The 19641-nt window shown below is 40.6% G+C and overlaps 1 protein-coding gene across 1 annotated transcript in view; it reads right to left on the bottom strand.

The window, feature by feature from the left end:
* Positions 1-18623, bottom strand: part of LOC133418890 (mucin-2-like) — a 54598-nt gene extending 35975 nt beyond the window's left edge. The window contains exons 1-19 of the mRNA XM_061707775.1: positions 18539-18623; positions 17766-17807; positions 17422-17680; positions 15056-15170; positions 14486-14570; positions 14070-14179; positions 11345-11555; positions 11106-11231; positions 9992-10109; positions 8162-8305; positions 6913-7018; positions 6054-6123; positions 4811-4948; positions 4532-4696; positions 2073-2167; positions 1860-1986; positions 1423-1678; positions 379-428; positions 91-200 (exon numbers count right to left, since the gene is read on the bottom strand). Coding sequence (XP_061563759.1) covers positions 91-200; positions 379-428; positions 1423-1678; positions 1860-1986; positions 2073-2167; positions 4532-4696; positions 4811-4948; positions 6054-6123; positions 6913-7018; positions 8162-8305; positions 9992-10109; positions 11106-11231; positions 11345-11555; positions 14070-14179; positions 14486-14570; positions 15056-15170; positions 17422-17680; positions 17766-17807; positions 18539-18614 — 2403 coding nt within the window. The 5' untranslated portion in view covers positions 18615-18623. The remainder of the gene's footprint in view (positions 1-90; positions 201-378; positions 429-1422; positions 1679-1859; positions 1987-2072; positions 2168-4531; positions 4697-4810; positions 4949-6053; positions 6124-6912; positions 7019-8161; positions 8306-9991; positions 10110-11105; positions 11232-11344; positions 11556-14069; positions 14180-14485; positions 14571-15055; positions 15171-17421; positions 17681-17765; positions 17808-18538) is intronic.
* Between the last annotated feature and the right edge of the window lie 1018 nt (positions 18624-19641).

The raw sequence follows: 19641 nt of genomic DNA, 5'->3' as shown, positions 1-19641 counted from the left end.
GTGAGCGGGTGAAAGGAAGGAGTGAGCCAAACGAGGCCGTGGGACGTGGAGATCTATACGTGCGTGATGAAGCTGATGTGAGACATTTACACAAGGCATGTCCAAAGTGCTGCAGCTCTTCTGACACTCCGTCCCAGTGGTCCCCAGTTGAGCAGTGGAGCATTCAAAGTAGGTCATAGGGGCAACGCATGACGTGGAGGCTGAAGAACGACAAATTCCACATTTTCATTACGATTACATCAAACTGGGAGATGTCAAAAAAGAAGCTGGCCACTAAACAGGCCTCTTCAGTAACTGCAGATTTGAAATTCAGCAAAACTGGACCCTGAGACATCTAACTGCGTATGAAGTATAAAGCAAGCAGGAATGAGAACCCACTTTGTTGCTGGGTTCCTCCATGGCAGCTCAGAGCTCCACGCCTGCAGACACTGGACGACGAAGAGAGAGAGAGTTCAAATCAAAACAGGAATATGAAATTATCATTATCATTATAATTTGCCTTTGAACCAAATGTACTCCAACAATCTGACCGTCAGTGTACAACTCCCCTGACCAGGGAACTGTCACTCATAATCCATGTTGATGACAGTCAAACCAGACCCTGACAATCCATGGTACGCTTTTGGCGCTTTTCCACTAGTACCTACTCAGCCCGACTTGACTCGCCTCGGTTTGGTTCTTTTCCACCAGGGGTCTAACGTGTCGAGTAGATACTTTTCTGTAACTATTCTGCCGAGGTTCTAAGCTGCTGAGTCGGCTGTATCTGACATCATCACACTACAGGCCACCGATTGGTCGGGGGGTTGGAGTCAGACGTCTGAGTCAGGAGGAGGAAATCAGAGAAAGAGACTCTGATGGATTCTTGTTCATTTTATTCAACCAGCAACGGCAGCAGAAGTCTGTTTCATGATCCAACTCTGAGGGTCAGATGTTCATAAACCTGGTGACTGAGGAGAGAATTAAAAAGGGATCTAGACGGAGATAAAGAACGACCAGATCTACCAGGAGATCTGTCTCTTCATAGCTGCTCACGGCTCCAGCTGACTTTTCAGCAGCGCAGAGACAAACAAACAAAAAAAAAAGCTTTGCCGCTTGAAGCTTCTCTCACTCATTTTTTAACTTGGTATCAAACACAAGCCACAGACCCAGCAGCACATCTATCATCTCCTCCAGGTTCTACATCTTAGTGTTGTTGTCTTCTTCCTTTAGATACACAATCAAATACGTCACAGCAGCTTCTACAACCTCCTACTTCTGATCTGGGTGTCTAAAAACAAACGAGGGCAAGGTGAGTGGAGGCGAGGCGAGTCCTGCTGAGTAGGTACTAGTTTAAAAGCACCACTTGTGTACTTCAGTGTCCGACCCATCACACAGTCATCATCGTCCTCAAACACACCGATCTCTGCATGTGTAAGTAGTTACCATGTGGTGCCGTCTCTGACGACAGCTTGTCCAGCTGGAATGATGTTGTCTTTGTCGTAGCAAGGACAGCTGGCCTCGGACACACACCGACCCTCCTCGTTCATGTAGGTTCCCTGAGCGCAGCCGCACCCGTCCAGCGCCGGCAGGCTTTCCTTGCAGGAGTAGTCAGCGTGGCTGAGGGAGCGGCACGTGCGACCACAACAGGTCATGTTGTAGTCGTACACCGTGCCCGCCGGGCACGATTCACTGAACTTTCCTGAGAAGGGATCGCAACAGAACAGAGAAGTAGAATCGCTGGAAGATCCCCACATTTCAATTTGAGACAGGAAATTGTTACTGCAAACAGATAACAGGGAATAGAGGTGTTGTTTGGTAGAATTTTGGTGTGATATAAGGTTTGAATTGTTGTCTGTTAGAATCACTGATGCTTAACTCACCACAGATGGTTTCCCTCCAGCCGCCGATGCTGACTCCTGCAGCCGAGCAGGCGTAGACGTATGAGGAGACCGCGGCACACATGCAGTCCTCACTCTTCTCACAGTTACAGCTGTCATACATGCAGTTCTGTGAGGACACAACGTTGGCAAAGACAGATGAACAACAATTACAGGGTTTTATTTGCTATCATTTGTTTTTCTGTGCAAACCTACATCTTTGAATGTGAGGGGGCTGACGACGTGGTGGCAGGAGGCAAACGGTCCCTGGGGGTCGGTGAGTTTGGAGCACCAGTACTGAGCATAACTCTCTGCAGACACGGAGACACACACACATCAAGCAGAGGTGTCTTCAGTATTCACATTCATTACTCAGGTAGAAGTATAGATACTAGAGTTTAAAAATACTCCTGTAGAAGTTGAAGTATCAACTCAAGTTTTTTACTCAAGTAAAAGTATAAAAGTACTGGTTTCAAAACTATTTAAGTATAAAAGTAAAAGTAATGTAAGGGGGAAAAAAGCCATTAAGGACAAAAGCCATTAAAAAATGAATGCATCTTAGTATAATGCAAATATATTACAGTTTTTCTCTATTGCGTAAACACATTTCACGATACTGCCCTCACTTTTCACAAAACTCTAAACACAAAACACTTTTCTAAAGCTACGTACACTAAACCTCACAGTTTCTTTTCAAAACCAACCCATCACACCAAAACAGATGCTCATATGCTCAAAAACCAACCCATCACACCAAAACAGCTGCTCATATGCTCAAAAACCAACCCATCACACCAAAACAGATGCTCACATGCTCAAAAACCAACCCATCACACCAAAACAGTTGCTCATATGCTCAAAAGCAAACTCTGACACCAAAATACCACTCAAGGCTTGCAGAAATGTAAACACTACTGAGCATCATTAACCACATTACCAAAAAAATTGAAAACACAATTTTCACAGTGTGAGACTGTTCTTTTTACAGTTTCACAACTGCCAGGATGCATTTGAGCAACCCTTATTTATTCTCAAATATGTTTTGGGCATTTACTATAGATTTGTGCATTTCATGGGAATAGTTACATAATGCAGAAAATGCAGTAATATCACAACTCAATGCAAAAATGAGTACTGTAAACTCCATAGAGGATCCATTACACACAATAGATACAGTACAGTAACAATTGAGAACACAATGTTCAGGGTGCGATTTCTTTTATTACAGTACGTTTGAAAATTGACAGAGTATGTTGTATGTTGACACCGAAATCATGGGGCGTCATCACGTCGGGCTGGGTCGGGCCACAGGACCTCATCAACGTCACAGGAAATATTGTCCATAGCCAAACAACGTGGGAAGAATGCCCTGGCATGCCACACCCAGCCTTGGAACGCCTGCACAGCCACATCATCACAGGCCAGGTCCATAGCCCTGAGAAGGTTCTCTCTGGTGTAAGGTTGGCGGTCATAGACCTTCCACCGCCATGATGAGAAGAACTCCTCTATTGGGTTTAGGAACGGAGAGTAGGGTGGCAGACACACATCCTTCTCCTCTCCCTCCTCGGCCTGCTCCTCTCCCTCCTTGACCTGCTCCTCTCCCTCCTCTGACACGAACTCCTCTTCTTCTGTCTTGATCATCCATTTTTGTTTTTGAGCCTTCAGCAAACTGCACTGACTTACTGTATATACGTGTGGTCACATCATTTGCAATAGGTGTTTTCAATTATGAGTAGTTGTGTTTACTGATTGAAACCAGGTATGTTCATTGTGTTCAAGTTTTGCTGATTGTGGGTACCATTTTGCATCACATGAGCTTCACAATGCATATTGGAGCAGAGTTATATGCAAAATGTGTTTTAGCACGGTAAAATGTGTTTAGAGTTTTGAGAAAAAGGGGATGGGTTTTGTGAACAGTGTCTACAGGTGAATTGTGTTTGTGGTTGTGGCAAAAGGGGGGTAGTTTTACTAAATGTGTTTAGGCAACTGGTCATTTGGTTTAGAGTACTGGGTTTTGTGTTTTGGCAATAGAGAAAAACTGTAAAGAACCATATATGTGTACTATTGAGCATTAACATGTGTTAATATAAATATATTAAAGAAGCATATATGTGTACTATTGAGCATTAACATGTGTTTCTAGAGCAGCAGATATGATGACTAGTTGCCTATAAGTATTGTAATGGTGCAAAAAGTCAAACTTCAGAGGCATGTTATCATTTATCCTAACCTTTATTGGAATGTACATCCAAGTTTAGTTGCAGGAATCTGAGGGAACGGATGTAAGAACAAAACTGGACAAGAACATCTGAAACAATCACAACCAAATTCACTCTATCCGGATGGAGCAATTTAACTGGATAGTTTTTATTAAAGGCCCAAATGAAATAGAGCAACGAGGCTGTTTTTAAAATGTAAGGAGTAAAAAGTACAGATAATTGCGTGAAAATGTAAGGAGTAAAAGTAAAAAGTGGTCTGAAAAATAATTACTCCAGTGAAGTATAGATAACCAAAATTTCTACTCAAGTAAGGTAATGAAGTATTTGTACTTTGTTACTTGACACCTCTGAAATCAGGGCATAGGAACACAGCACACGCCCTGAAACTGATGCATGTCCTCAGTGGTTTGTGAGAGTATTGTGTGATGTGTGACCCGCCGGGGCGGCGTGTCGTACCTCTGCTGATGTCCTGGCTGCAGGGGTGTCCAAAGCGTGTGGTGATGTCCGGGCAGCTGGCTGCTGTTTTCCAGGTGTTGGCAAACACTGCAGCGGTTCCTTCCACCAGCCCACTAATCACCTTAAAGTCGTCGCTCATGATGTTGTTGAAGTTCCCACACAAACCTGACACATGTGGTTACACAAATACAAGCAACTGAACACATGTGAAGTGTCATTTCCTCAGCTTTAAAAGCCAATCAGCAGTAAATAAAGCTTCACGGTAAAGTGGGGGCATACCAGACGTAGTTCCCTTGAGTGACGTATGAGCCGTAACGAAAACCTGCATTATAGGGGACAGTTGCACCATCACCTGGATGCCCATCTGGGTGCTGATGAAGATGTAGAATGAAGACGGTCTGAAGACACTCAGCTGAGCTGCAGAGGGCAGAAGACAAGGAACATTTAATGCCCCAGACTTCCCAGGTGGAGGTGACAGAGCTCAGCTTACACACAGCCAGGAGTTGTACTATCAGTACTGGAGGTGAGGGGGGATGAGGGGGGATGAGGGGGGATGAGGGGGGATGAGGGGGGGTGAGGGGGGGTGAGAGGGGATGAGGGGGGGTGAGGGGGGGTGAGGGGGGGTGAGAGGGGATGAGGGGGGGTGAGGGGGGGTGAGAGGGGATGAGGGGGGATGAGGGGGGGTGAGGGGGGGTGAGAGGGGATGAGGGGGGATGAGGGGGGGTGAGGGGGGGTGAGAGGGGATGAGGGGGGATGGCATCCCCCCTGAAATAAAAACGGTCCAAATCATCCCCCCTGTAAAACTGCCATCCCTCCTTTCCATCCCTTATGTAATTTCATCAATGAATGTGGTTTTACTGCAATTTCAACATTTAGAGTCATCACCAGAAAAAAAACACCAGAAAAATAACTTATTTGACAATTTTCACCTGTTTCAAGTAAATTTTTACTTGAAATAAGTAGGAAAATCTGCCAGTGGGACAAGATTTATCTTCTTATTACAAGCAAAAAAAGTGAAAATCTACTTGAAACAGGTGAAAATTGTTGATTTTTTTACTAAAATGAGACATTTGAACTAGAAATAAGACAAATATTCTTGTTAAGATTTAGAGTTGTTGCAGTGATCCATTTTACTTATCCTGTGAAGGACAGAGTCATATTGATAAGTTCAGAAAAGTGTTTTTTATTGTTGTGTTTTGATGTATTTGATGTAAGTCCAGTGGATATTTAAAGCTTACAGAAGGCTGCATTTAACTGCTGCTATGTCATTCCTGCAGTATTTCTGCAGCTGTTTTGGTCACTGCTATTATTTGTAATATATTATATTATTTGTAATCAGCACAAATTATCTGTCCCCATATGATAAAATCCACCATCACCCCTGATTTTCTTTTACAACTCGAGTACTGTGTACTATGAACGACTCTCTTCATAAATATAAAGAGATAAAGATACAGATGGTAGCTGATAGGTGCATGAATGTTGATGTAGCCTAAAGTGGAAGATGACCAGACGGACTCACGTGTGAACAAGGGAAGCTGAGAAGGAATCTGGTTGATGTGGACCTGCCCAGATGCTTGAACTTTAAGGACCTGTGGAAACGTGCATTTTATATATCAATCATGAATGAAACATTTTTTCTTTCAAAGATAAAAGAAAAACTCTTTGAATTTGATTGGAAAATGTTCTGCTTCTTTAAGAGTAAGCAATGGCTTATTTACACGCTTGCTCATACTTTGTCCAATTTGACCCAAAATCTGTGCATTTAATCATGCTTCCATTCTGAACAAGTGGATATGACAATCTTGGATGAACTCCATAGCGCCACCTTTTGGTCAGGTATACATTCTTCATCAAATAATGTGCTGTAATTACTGTTTCGTTCATCCACTCACAATGAAATCCATACATGTTATTGTCGTAAGGGATTTGTTCCTATGGATCGGCCCATTGTTACAGATACCCGATCTAAAGTTCTTTTCAATATCGATGCCGATACAGATACCAAATATCGGATCGGTGCATCCCTAATAGTGATGTTTATTTTTCCATATGAAATTACAATTTATTCTATTAATTTCTTTTATAATCCTTGATGGGATTGCAAGAAAGTACGCTGGATAGATTAACCTGGATAATGATTCAATTTTGGTTAACAATGTTCTACCAAACAATGTTAAGCCAACTTTGCAGCCAGTTATTTAAGTTTTTTTGTTACATTTATCGTATTTTGAATATTCTCTTTTCGTGGGGACCTGGAGGGAGGGCGGTGGCCAGGAGGGCGGAGGGCCCGATCATCGCTGCTTGCAGCTTTAATTGACATGTATTTGAGGACGTGCAGCCTGAGCGCTGCTGCAGCACCAGCCATGTGTGAATCTTACCACAGAGTCGCCGTACAAGGCCAGAGTGACGGCCCTGACGCAGGTCCGACTGTCTCCCAGACCGCACCGGACCAGCTCCACCAGCACGGTGTACGTAGAGCTGTTACTCTGTTCAACACAAGGGGAAGAAAACACCTCTGAAAATACACATAGAATACTATATGGATTAGGATTGAATTGAATTGAAATTTATTTCAAACATGAAACAGTAGTGAATACAAAACAAAACAATAATAATCAATCATAAATAAATGTAAATAAGGAAACAGAACAAAAATATAAATAAAAACATGCATCCACCATAATGAACATGCTGGAAAAGGATGAAGTAAAAACGTATTAAATCCTACCCCCTATACTATATTTCATTATAATCAAAATTAATTTAATTTCTATACAAAAAAAAGAGATATCTATATATACGTATAACACACACACACACACATATATATATATATATATATATATATATATATATATATATACACACATACACACACATACATATGCACTTTTTCGATATATATATATATATATATATATATATATATATATATATATATATATATATATATATATATATATATATATATATATATATATATATACATATACACAAACACATACATACAGGACTGTCTCAGAAAATTAGAATATTGTGATTTTCTGTAATACAATTACAAAAACAAAAATGTCATACATTCTGGATTCATTACAAATCAACTGAAATATTGCAAGCCTTTTATTATTTTAATATTGCTGATCATGGTTTACAGCTTAAGAAAACTCAAATATCCTATCTCAAAAAATTAGAATATTCTGGGCATCTTAATCTTAAACTGTAAACCATAATCAGCAATATTAAAATAATAAAAGGCTTGCAATATTTCAGTTGATTTGTAATGAATCCAGAATATATGACATTTTTGTTTTTTCAATTGTATTACAGAAAAAATAAAGCACTTTATCACAATATTCTAATTTTCTGAGACAGTCCTGTACACAGACACATACATACACATACACATATACACATACACAAATGTTATATGAATATCAATAATAACACATCCTGACACCTATATACACTGATATAAATATACCCATTTATAAATTAATACATCAGTCTCAACAATATACAAAAAATGAAAAGAAAAAAAAAAAAGATTATGAGGAAATATGATTTGAGTTTTGCACACCCAAATATCTACGTTCATAATTGATTCATTAAGTAATCAATAGTTTCTACTCTACCTTTGCCAGAACGTAAGAGCAATCGCCGTGAAAGGTGTAGACCTTTCCATCGAAGGTGTTGACGTGAGCTCCTCCCTCCACGGAGCAGGTCCCGGGGCAGTCGTCCTCCGTACACGTCCAGTGACCGCTCTCACAGACACTAGCATGAACACGTGCAGGAAAATGTGAGGTTAATTAACCTTTAAACTTGTTTTGTCCTTACAAAACTGTCACATGCTTTGTTAACAGATGTTACACCAGCCAGTTCCTGATCTACTCAGGGTCTTGGACTGTTCTGGTGACATCTGTCTACTGTAGTGTCAGTATTCAATCACACGTTATCACTTCCACCCATTGTCCACTGTTCACTGTTCACTGTCCATATTTGGTCAGTTCCTGTCAAGTTTCTCAATAAAAGCATCATGCAGAGGGGAAGCATTTGCTGTCAGGGGCTCTGTCCCTGTTGCTGTTGCTCTCCCCCTTCTGCAGAAGTGTGTAAAAAGACCATTCCAGGCCAGTCTCTGTGTCTTTCCTCGTTACCAACTTATGTAATGTTGATTTAGACCTAACAGAAATAGCATGTCAACAGTGTTGGTTCGGTGAATTTCTGCTCTTGGCAAGAAGCAAAAAGGTCCAAAACTGAAACACTCTCTTGGGTTATAATTTCTGCTCTTGAAGAAGCACCCAAATAATCTGAGAATACTACGTCCAAGTAAAAATAGTTCCACCTGTCCCAATGGAGAAAGTAGCTGTCCGTCTGTGGTGTAAAAGGCGCAGAAACTTTCAGACGCAGTTAGACTAAGGCTGCTAAGTCAAAGATGCATTCACACTATACAGGACTGTCTCAGAAAATTAGAATATTGTGATAAAGTTCTTTATTTTCTGTAATGCAATTTAAAAAAACTAAAATTCTGGATTCATTACAAATCAACTGAAATATTGCAAACCTTTTATTATTTTAATATTGCTGATCATGGCTTACAGTTTAAGAAAACTCAAATATCCTATCTCAAAAAATTAGAATATTCTGGGAATCTTAATCTTAAACTGTAACCCATAATCAGCAATATTAAAATAATAAAAGGCCTGCAATATTTCAGTTGATTTGTAATGAATCCAGAATGTATGACATTTTTGTTTTTTTAATTGCATTAAAGAAAATAAAGAACTTCATCACAATATTCTAATTTTCTGAGACAGTCCTGTAGAGCTGTCCTGCAACAGATACCAGTATACTCTTATCACTCACCAGTTTAAATGTAACCCAGCACCAACCCCTTCAAAAGGAAAAAATAAGTGAAAAAGAAGTTAAAAAGAAATCAATCATTATAATACCCTGGGAAAGAATCAGATTTGGTGGAGTTGTGGGAACAGAAGTCGACACTATCACGTCATTACAGGTTATCACCCGTAAGATCTGTTTCTGCACGCTGGCTCACATCCTGGTATCAGCCTACCAGCGCAGCCTTTGCCAAACTGACACCCAAAGCTGGTTTCGGTTTCTGAATCAGGACCACAAACCCATTCTCCTTTGCCTTTCCAGCTTTTTCAGCACGTATAAAAGTTCCTACAGATGATGCATGCTGATCATGGGTCATGGTCGTACGGTCTGAGCACGCTCACGGCCACGTCTTACCAAGATTAAGCGGATTCAGGTTGTACAGTTTGAGATGTAATGATCTTATAAGGTGGCAAAAAACAGCACAGTTTGAATGCGGACTAACAGGCTACAGAGGAGGTTGATGTTAGAACAACTAACACCAACCATAAACATATGGTATATGGTTACCACATTTACCATACTCTTATTGACACTTGTGTAAAGTTGCCATAGCTCCCGTCTCACCAGGATCTGCAGTTGTGAGTGTAAGACTGTCCTGACACGTAGATGTGGTTGTTGTGTTGACACGGACACTGAGCGACGTCCACGCAGCCTGAGTTCCCGATGTCGTCGAAGACCGTTCCTGAAGAGGATGAGAGAATACCAATCACATTTCTGATGTCTGGGACATGAATACCATTGTATATGCCTTCACAGAGCTATGAATGAATGAATGAATTGTTATTTATTAATGTGTCATACACCTCTAAGGTTCCAGCCTATAAGGGCTTACAAGACACAGATACAGTACGCCAGCAAACAAACATCAGCTGCTACAAACAAAAACACAACATTATAAATTCCACTTATACATTACAGATCAAATTACAGATCCTTTCTCAGTTTCCATATCATTTGTCCTTTCTCTGTTTCCAGGCTCTTTATAAAGGTAGCTATAGAGAAAACCTCCTCTCTGAAAAACCATTCCAACCTAGCATCATCCTCAGTGCAAAACAACTCAGGTTTACAATCTTACATTTTCCGAAATAAAAGCTTTCTGGCTTCATCATGTAATGGACAATAAAACAAAAAATGAAGTTCATCCTCAACAACATTTAGGTCACAAACACTACATGATCTTTCCTCTTCAGGAACAGAGTTATACCTATTTCTACGGCCAGAGGGAGAATCCCAGTTCACAATTGATACATAATGATCTTTCTGATTTATCCAGGGGTAAAGTCGCATAAGGTTCATGACAATAAATATTCTTCATCCACCGGTAAGTTCTAAGTTTGGGTTTATGCCAGATGTCATTGGTCCATTTTTTTTTATAATCAAAGAATAACATATGCTTCACATACTGAATATTACACCACTGACCATTTATAAAAATATGTTGTAGATCGATTTCATTAAAAATAGCATTTATTCCCTGACACCAAGGATAGTTATGTGTTTTATCCCAATTAAAAACTGTTTTGGCTATTCTAGCCTCTGGCATAGAAGACATACGATTCCAGAGTCTAAGCATTTCCCCCTTCTGCTTGATTAAAGACGCCCCCAACCCATATCACCTTGGAAAGCCAGCACAGTAGTAAATTTGTGCACGCCTAAAAAACAACGAATGTGTGGCTACCGGCGGGGCAGCTGCAGCCGTCCTGGCAGTGGCCGTCACACGTCTGGCTGGCCTGAGGGTTGGAGCAGCTGTCGGGACACGAGCTGCCGCACTCAAGAAACTCCATGTTGTACGGACATTCCTTGTCTGTGAAATAACATTACATTCATGGTGTCATTTTGACAAACTGTTTCCAGAAGAAGGCAGTGGTTGACACAGCAAGTGATTGAGAGCTATTTATTTCCGGGTGGTGGTCTTACAGCAGAAGGTTTCATTCCTCCACTGTTGGGGCCGGCCCCCCGCATGGACACACTGTCTGGAGAACTCGGAGATGGTTCTGCAGAGGGCAAAGTCCTGGTTGTTCTTCGAGTTGCAAATATCTGCCGTGCAGGCTTTACTAAAGGATCCCATATCCAGAAGGTCCTGGCAACTGCTGAATGCATCGCTGGAGAAGGTCTGGTCACAGACGACCTGGGAGAGGAGAGGAGAGGAGAGGGCCGTCATTCCTTCATATAAATGTTCACTCAGACAAACAACACAACATGGAACACCTTGCCATTAATAGGAATAATGATAAGAACTCGTTCAAAATCTTTACCTGATATGACATGTTTGTATGATGGGTAGAACGGTGCTCGTAGATCTGCTATTTTTTAACGCCTACTTTAAATATTGTAAAGTAGCTGTTAAAAAATAGCAGATCTACAAGCTCATATCGCTTCACTCAGGGCAGAGTGCTGCGCTATAAGTTTGTAGATCTGCTATTTTTCAGCTGGTGGTGCGTGTAAATGGCAGCAGATTACGTGCAGAGTGAATTAAGCACTTCTGTCATTTTACGTTTTATTTTTATGGTTTTATTTTGAAGAGCACCGTTCTTCCTCTGTTACTTCAGTTATTGACGAAGCTTAACTTCCTGTTCCCGCCCGAGCGTAGCAGCATGCTAACGCTGCTCCAGAGTTGGTAAAATATGCAAGCCAATGATTAACTTGTCATATTTTGTGCTGAAACTTATGAAAAGTTATTTTATTGTGGTTCGCCTCGTGTTTTTGTTGTTTACATGTCTCAAATCTTTGCTTCTGTGAGGGTCTCTGGGAAAAAACATTTTGATTAAGGGTGATGGCCAAATGCAGATAATACTGGGGTCCTTGATGCCAGTTTGAGATCTAAATATGTTGTTATATCGTTATTGAATGCACTGTATTTTTTATTTGTTGCATTGATTGACTGAATGTGCCTATATTTTCAACACTGTGCCTAGTTTTATGTTTTACACTATGCAATACGTTTTACACTGTACAATATGTTTTTATACAGAACTTTGTATTTTTTTCTTTATCCTTTTGAAGAAAAAAGGTCTTTGACAGATCACCTGTTTTGGCGTATTTGTTACAAGGTGGTGGTGGTGTGTGAGGGGGTGTGGTCCAACTTTCTAATTGCGGGGTAAAGGGGAGGTAATTATCAGACGTTTTGCCAATTGTTCAAATCTTTATAATTATAATCTACAATTACCAGGTAATATTATGGAAACAACACACGCTTTCTTTTACAGTCCAGTTTCACTTTAGTTACTGAATAAAAGCCAGGTAGAAATGTCTGTACTTATTGGGTAAATACTTAGGAAATAGAATTACTGGGCAAGTAACTACAAGGTAAGTAGTGGGTAGTAGTAAGTAGTAGTAGTGGCCCCGATTGGGCCGGAGCTTCGGGAGCTGCGTGCTGGCCTGCGTTCCCCACCCCTGGTCATCTCGTTGCTGGCCCCCCCTTCTCCTCCCTTTTCTCTCTTTTGTCCTGCAGGTGGTCGTGGGTGGCTTGTAGCTTGCATTACGGAGCACAAGTCTTTCCCCGACCCTGCACCCCAACCTGGGACTTGCTGATTGGGCCGGAGCTTCGGGAGCTGCGTGCCGGCCTGCGGTCCCCACCCCTGGTCATCCCGTTGCTGCTTCCACGTGCCTGCTGTGCTGTTGCCGTCCCTGACCCACCAGTCTGGCCCTCGGCAGGAGGGTCCCCCCTTATGAGCCTGGTCCTGCTCAAGGTTTCTTCCCTCCTAAAGGGGAGTTTTTCCTTGCCACTGTTTGGCTTAAGGTTTTTCTCCCACTAGGGGAGTTTTTACCTGCCATTGTTTATGTAATAACTGCTCGGGGGTCATGTTCTGGGTATGGGTCTCTGGAAAGCGTCTAGAGACAACTCTGTTGTATTAGACGCTATATAAATAAAATTGAATTGAATTGAATTAAGTACCTGCCAATTACCAGGTAAAACATGGTAACTATCAGGTTAATTACAAGGTCAATAGAGTCATTTACACCTCTCGGGGGTACATGCACCAATCCATTGATAATACATAAATCAATAATGAATGGGTAAATACCCGGTAGTTATCCATGAAATGTTTAGTAAATACAAAGTAACTACATGGTCATTGAAGTGTAATTAGCTGGTAACTACCTCAAATATAGGTTATAATTTACTGGTAGTTTGCAGAAAAATACTTAGTAATTACCTGGTACTTACTTAGAAATAATTAATGTAATTTCAGAGTAATTACATGGTAAATTGACTGGTAGTTACCGATATTAACCGAGTAAATACCTGTCATTTCCCTCATAGTTCCCATCTAATGTCTTTGTAATTACCTAGTAATGTTTAGTTTAAACAACCAGGTATTTACCATGTTATTACATGGTAAATACACATAATTACATGGTACAAGAAAATACGTAATAATTACCTAGTACTTACTGGGTAAATTACCCGGTAGTTACCATGTAATTACCTTGTAAATACAAGGTACTACTAGGTAATTACAGTGTAATTACCATGGTATTACCTGGTTATTACTGTACTGTAAAAGAAAGGGTTACCCAATTTTTTCGGGAGGTGACGTCAGTGATGGCGTGTGGTCTGCGTCGACGCGCAGCACACGCCGTAGGCACGGCGTCGTTTTGACGCAGAACCATAACTCAAGCTTAAGAGCTGAGGAGTTACCTCATCATGGCCACAGCTCTGGACGGGCGTGGGTTCAGGCTCGTCACAGCTCTCCGTGGGCCCGGTCACCTTGTAGGAGTCGGCGTAGTCCACCACCGACAGCAGGGCCCCTGCAGCACAAGCACAGCGGTTGTTAGGCTTTCTTTAGACGGCTACATCTTCTCTGGATGGTTCTTGTGCTTAACGGGTTCTGTTGGTCACCGTGGCAACCGCAGGTGATACGATTGTCCACAAGAATGATAGAAGTCATTTGTGTCACATTGAGACAAGTGTAACACCATACTTAATAAGCAGCTCATGGACACATTTACCATCAGGACGAGCTTCCTGATGTTCAGTGAACACATGAATAAGGGTTGGATAACATTCCATCTATATTGTTCTCTCAGTCTCTTCAATATTGAAAAGAACCTTACCATCTTTCATGAAATCATTGGATTCTCCATCAAAGTTTCCACACAGTCCACATGTTTGGTTTAAATATTTATTATCTATTTCAATCTGAAATAAAGCACAAACATGCCACGTTAGTGTTTAGCCAGCATGAGACGTCATACGTTCACTACAACTAGTCAGAAAACACTCTCAGATTCACATTACATATACCAACACAAGTCTCAGTGAATTTATTTTTTTCAATGTAAGCATCCAAAAGAACATTTTTACGAAGCATTACTTCAGATTTCTAAGCAGCTTCATCATTTCCAACTTTGTCAGTATGTCAAAAACCCTGAGAAACACATGTGAAAACATAAGTGAGGACAGATAAGTGGGTGTGTGTGCACTTGTGTGTGTGTGTGTGTGTGTGTGTGTGTGTGTGTGTGTGTGTGTGTGTGTGTGTGTGTGTGTGTGTGTGTGTGTGTGTGTGTGTGTGTGTGCGCGTGTGTGTGTGTGTGTGTGTGCACGTGTGTGTGTGTGTGTGTGTGTGTGTGTGTGTGTGTGTGTGTGTGTGTGTGTGTGTGTGTGTGTGCGCGTGCGCTTCATACGTCCAAGGAGTCGTCCAGGTTCCAGATCATCTTGAGTCCAAGCTTCGCTTCAACAACAACACTTGATTGGGTCCCTTTGATGGACATTCCGAAGGAGACGAGTGGAAGAGACACCCTGAATCAGAGACGGTCACAATGAAAAGGAGGCAGGAAGTAGAAGCTGACACAGAAGAGGAAAAACCACCGAGGGGGACACTCCAGCACAGGCTCAGTTATTATGGATTTAGTTTCACCTGAAGAGTCAGAATCGTCCTGGTGTCGTGAAAAAACATTTCTAAAAATAGACCCCGTTTCTGGTTGACTTTTTCTGCTACTGTTTTATTATCATCTTCATTCCTTGTAGTATACAACTGAGCTATAACTACTGATTGATGCTTTCAGTAACTGAAGTGGACACCATGAGATCAGATCTCCATCACTGCCTGAGCAAATACAGTTGTCCCTGTCATTTGATGACTGTCCTGTGTAAGTAAGTAAAGTTTATTTCTATAGCACCTTTCACAGACAACAGAATGTCACAAAGTAGTCAGTCCTTGTTTTTATATCTTTACTACCATGCTGCTAATGAGGAAATGAGGAAAAAGCTTGTTTTTATTCTTTGCTCTTGCTTTTTTTCATACTGTTCCAATAATGAAATGTAATGAAATGAGGTTCCGGGATAGATGCAATTCTTGCCTAGGGAATGTGCAATGTCGTTCACTGCTGCTTGGTTTCTTACTAATTTTATTGTGATATTGAGTCTGATATCTGTTGCTGTCTGTATGTGTTGATTGTATGTGGTTTTATACGCTATGCATGTATTTGATGCCAAAAACAAATTTCCCTAGTGGACATTAAAGTATAACTCAACAACTCAACTCAAAGTGCTTCACAAAAAATAAAATAATAATAACACGAATAAAACACTACAATAAAAGAAGAAATACGATAAAAACAAGACAATACCGATAAAAGCTTCTAGAATAAAAGTACATAAAATCAACATGGTGGTCATAAAACAACCCTCTCCCTCTTTGTCAAAGACAACACCACGATTTCTTAGGCTTGACTTAAATGAGACAATCAAATCACCTAAAAACTGGTTCATAGCTGGAATGACACCATCAGAGCCGATCACCAGCACCTCAGTTTTATCTGAGTTCAACTGCAGAGAATTTGCTTCGAGACACTGTTTTATTTGTACAAGGCACTGCAAGGAATTCAATTGCTGAATCTCAGAGGCCTTAAAAGAGCAGTACAGCTGGATATCGTCTGCAAATAAAGGGTATGAAACATCAGTAAACTCCTGGATTTTCTTACCCAACGGGGGTAACATATAATATAAACAAAAGTGGACCCAAAACAGAACCCTGAGGTACTCCGCACAGCAAATTACCAGAGTCAGACAATAACTGGTTTGCTGAAACACTAAGGCTCCTACCTGCCAATAGGAAGTGAACCAGGATAGAACCGGTCCAGACATTCTAACCAAATCCCTCAGTCTTGTTAACAAGATTTCATGATCAACGTGTCAAATGCCGAGGAAAGATCCAACAGGATCAGACCAGTGCACTTCCCAGAGTCTGCAGACTTCATAATGTCACTAGATACCTTGAGCAGGGCCGTTTCTGTAGAGTGATGCTTACGGAAACCACAATGAAAAGGGTCAAAGATATTGCACTTCTCCAAAAAGGAAGTCAATTGTTGAGAAACCACTTTCTCTAAGACTTTAGACAGGAATGGGAGCTTTGATATGGGCCTAAAACTACTTGGATCGGTGGGATCCAGACTGGGTTTTTTGAGAAGTGGTTCCACAAAGGCATGTTTAAAGGAGCCGGGAAAAACACCAAAAGACAGTGAGATATTTACCGGCTTATTAACCCAGGGGCCAATGGCATTGAACACTTTTAAAAAGAGTTTACAGGGTTTACCTGTGTGTCTCAACGTTTCAATGGTAAACAAACCAATGGTCCAAACCATGTTCTGGGTCTCTGGAAATGACTAGAGACAACTTCTGTTGAAATAGATGCTATATAAATAGAATTTAATTGAATTCAATGAATAATAAACCTGTTGGGTATACTGTGCACCTAGTTCACACAAAAAAATCCTCTTTGTGCAGCTATCAGAGCATTAAAAGCCCTTAAACCCTTCTCTTTCCTTTACACTGTATAGCTGGGCATAGTTGGCATTCCTGTTCTTAATTAATTCATAGATGTATTTCTACAAAGCTGGGACCATCCATCCATCCATTATCTATACCCCGCTTTTAGGGTCACGGGGGTCTGCTGGAGCCTATCCCAGCTCATTTCAGGTGAGAGACATTTCTTAAGATTGTTCTTAAGAACATATTGGTGAATCCGGCCCGTGGTCTGTACTGAACTCACGTTTCTCCGTCGACAGCCACTGAGTCTTTGGAGAGCTCCACCACAGACCCGTCCAGCTTCATGACGATGCTGCTGATGCTCGGGATGTTGTCCGTCACGCTGCGTCTCATCTGGACTATGAAGTTTTCGTAGCCGCCCTTACACTGCGAGACCAGGACGTGGTTGCAGGTGGAGGGCAGCTGGAAGAAGTCTCCGTCGAAGGTCTTGAAGTGATAGTGGCCCCATGTCGTGCACACTCGCCCAATGTGAGACGTATTAGCTGCAGAGAATGTTAGAAAATAATCCTAAAACACTGTTTTGAACTGACAAAAAAAAGAAAAGAAATTATGCATTTTCCTACTCACCTGAATCCAGGTTTAATGTGTGCAGAGGAGGGATAATGTTTACTGCATCAAAGAGGGAAAATATTCAGGTATTCATTTCAACTCAACTTTATGTAGGCCTACTGTACTTTATGTACGCTACCAGTCAAAAGTTTGGACACTTTCCCATGGGATTCTTAAAAAAAGACTTTTGATGATTTTCAACATGGTTTTGTACAAACTGCAGCCCCAACAATTAGCTTTATTGAAATGCTGATTTAAATCTAAATAAAACAAGTCTATACAAGCACTCAAACATCATAACTAAGCTCAAATCGTTTATCACAAAAACAACTCTACCTACAGGACTGTCTCAGAAAATTTGAATATTGTGATAAAGTTCTTTATTTTCTGTAATGCAATTACAAAAACAAAAATGTCATACATTCTGGATTCATTACAAATCAACTGAAATATTGCAAGCCTTTTATTATTTTAATATTGCTGATTATGGTTTACAGTTTAAGATTAAGATTCCCAGAATGTTCTAATTTTTTGAGATAGGATATTTGAGTTTTCTTAAACTGTAAGCCATGATCAGCAATATTAAAATAATAAAAGGCTTGCAATATTTCAGTTGATTTGTAATGAATCCAGAATGTATGACATTTTTGTTTTTGTAATTGCATTAGAGAAAATCACAATATTCTAATTTTCTGAGACAATCCTGTACAAGGTCTCTGTATGATTCTCGGGTTTTCTAGCGCTGGCTGAGTGAGTGTGGAGCTGTGAAGAGTTTCCAGGTGGAGGATTACCTGTCTGAGCGAGCGAGCCGGCCAGCAGTGACAGGTACACGAGCCCCAGCGTTGGTTGGAGTGCTTGGACACCCATGTTGGCCCAGTGGACTTGACTCACTATGAGAGGACTCACCTGAGGGACCGGTCCTTTTATAAGGTTCCACCAAACACAGGATTACAGTTTGCTTACTCAGCAAATACTTTGTGAGCTCCGAAACTGCCCTGAGCAACTTTCTCTTCATCGCTTTGATCTCTTACAAGTGAAGAAAAAAGCAATGTCATGGGACCGATTTTATGCTACTTTAAGATGGAATAATAGAAATTAGATATTAATTTCATATTGTATTACTGAAAACAGCTGCAATTGACAATAAGAAAACTGAACAGAATTTCAAACATGACTTAACACTTTTAACAACCCAGTAAAATAAAGGAATACCACACTGCTAACATACAGTGGGTGTGCATATGAACCAAAATGAATGAATGAATAAAGTTTATTCAGTCATGACAACACAAAAACAACACAACACCGAAAAACATTGTGCACAGCATTAACATTTCACACAAAACCAATAATCATGTGTTGAACAATGACTGATAAGGCTTATAAAAGCCTTTCCTACATTATCAACTTTCTTTTTGTGGCTACCGACCTCCAGAAAACCAAAAAGAGAATAGAAAAGCAAAGAAACAACAGAAAAGCAAAGAAACATTAACAGATAGTCAATCGCACTTAAAATAGCTTTACAAACCATTTTCTTAAAAACCCAAAGAGAATGACATGTTTTTAAATGTATGTTGCCATCATTCCAGAATTTATACAATACATTTAATGTAGACGGCAGGAACGTGCAGAGACCTTATGAGGGGCAGATGCTAAAACTTAAAAAAGGGACACATTGAACGCGACTTTAACACTTTCCGACAATAACTTTGTTACATTGCAATACAAAACACTGTTGTGTTTTGTATTGCAATACCTGCTCTGAACTTCTTAAACCTTACCCACGACAAATACCCCCTATTATAATAACAAACTAAAACTAATTCTGAAAATAATGGAGAAATACAAAACTATAATAACGCTGGATACCCACCAATCAAAACTAAAGTAATGA

This window comes from Cololabis saira, chromosome 2, assembly GCF_033807715.1.
Source record: "Cololabis saira isolate AMF1-May2022 chromosome 2, fColSai1.1, whole genome shotgun sequence".
In the NCBI taxonomy this organism is placed as follows: domain Eukaryota; kingdom Metazoa; phylum Chordata; class Actinopteri; order Beloniformes; family Belonidae; genus Cololabis; species Cololabis saira.
Note: the sequence above shows the minus strand (reverse complement) of the source record. Positions and strands in the feature narration are given on the sequence as shown.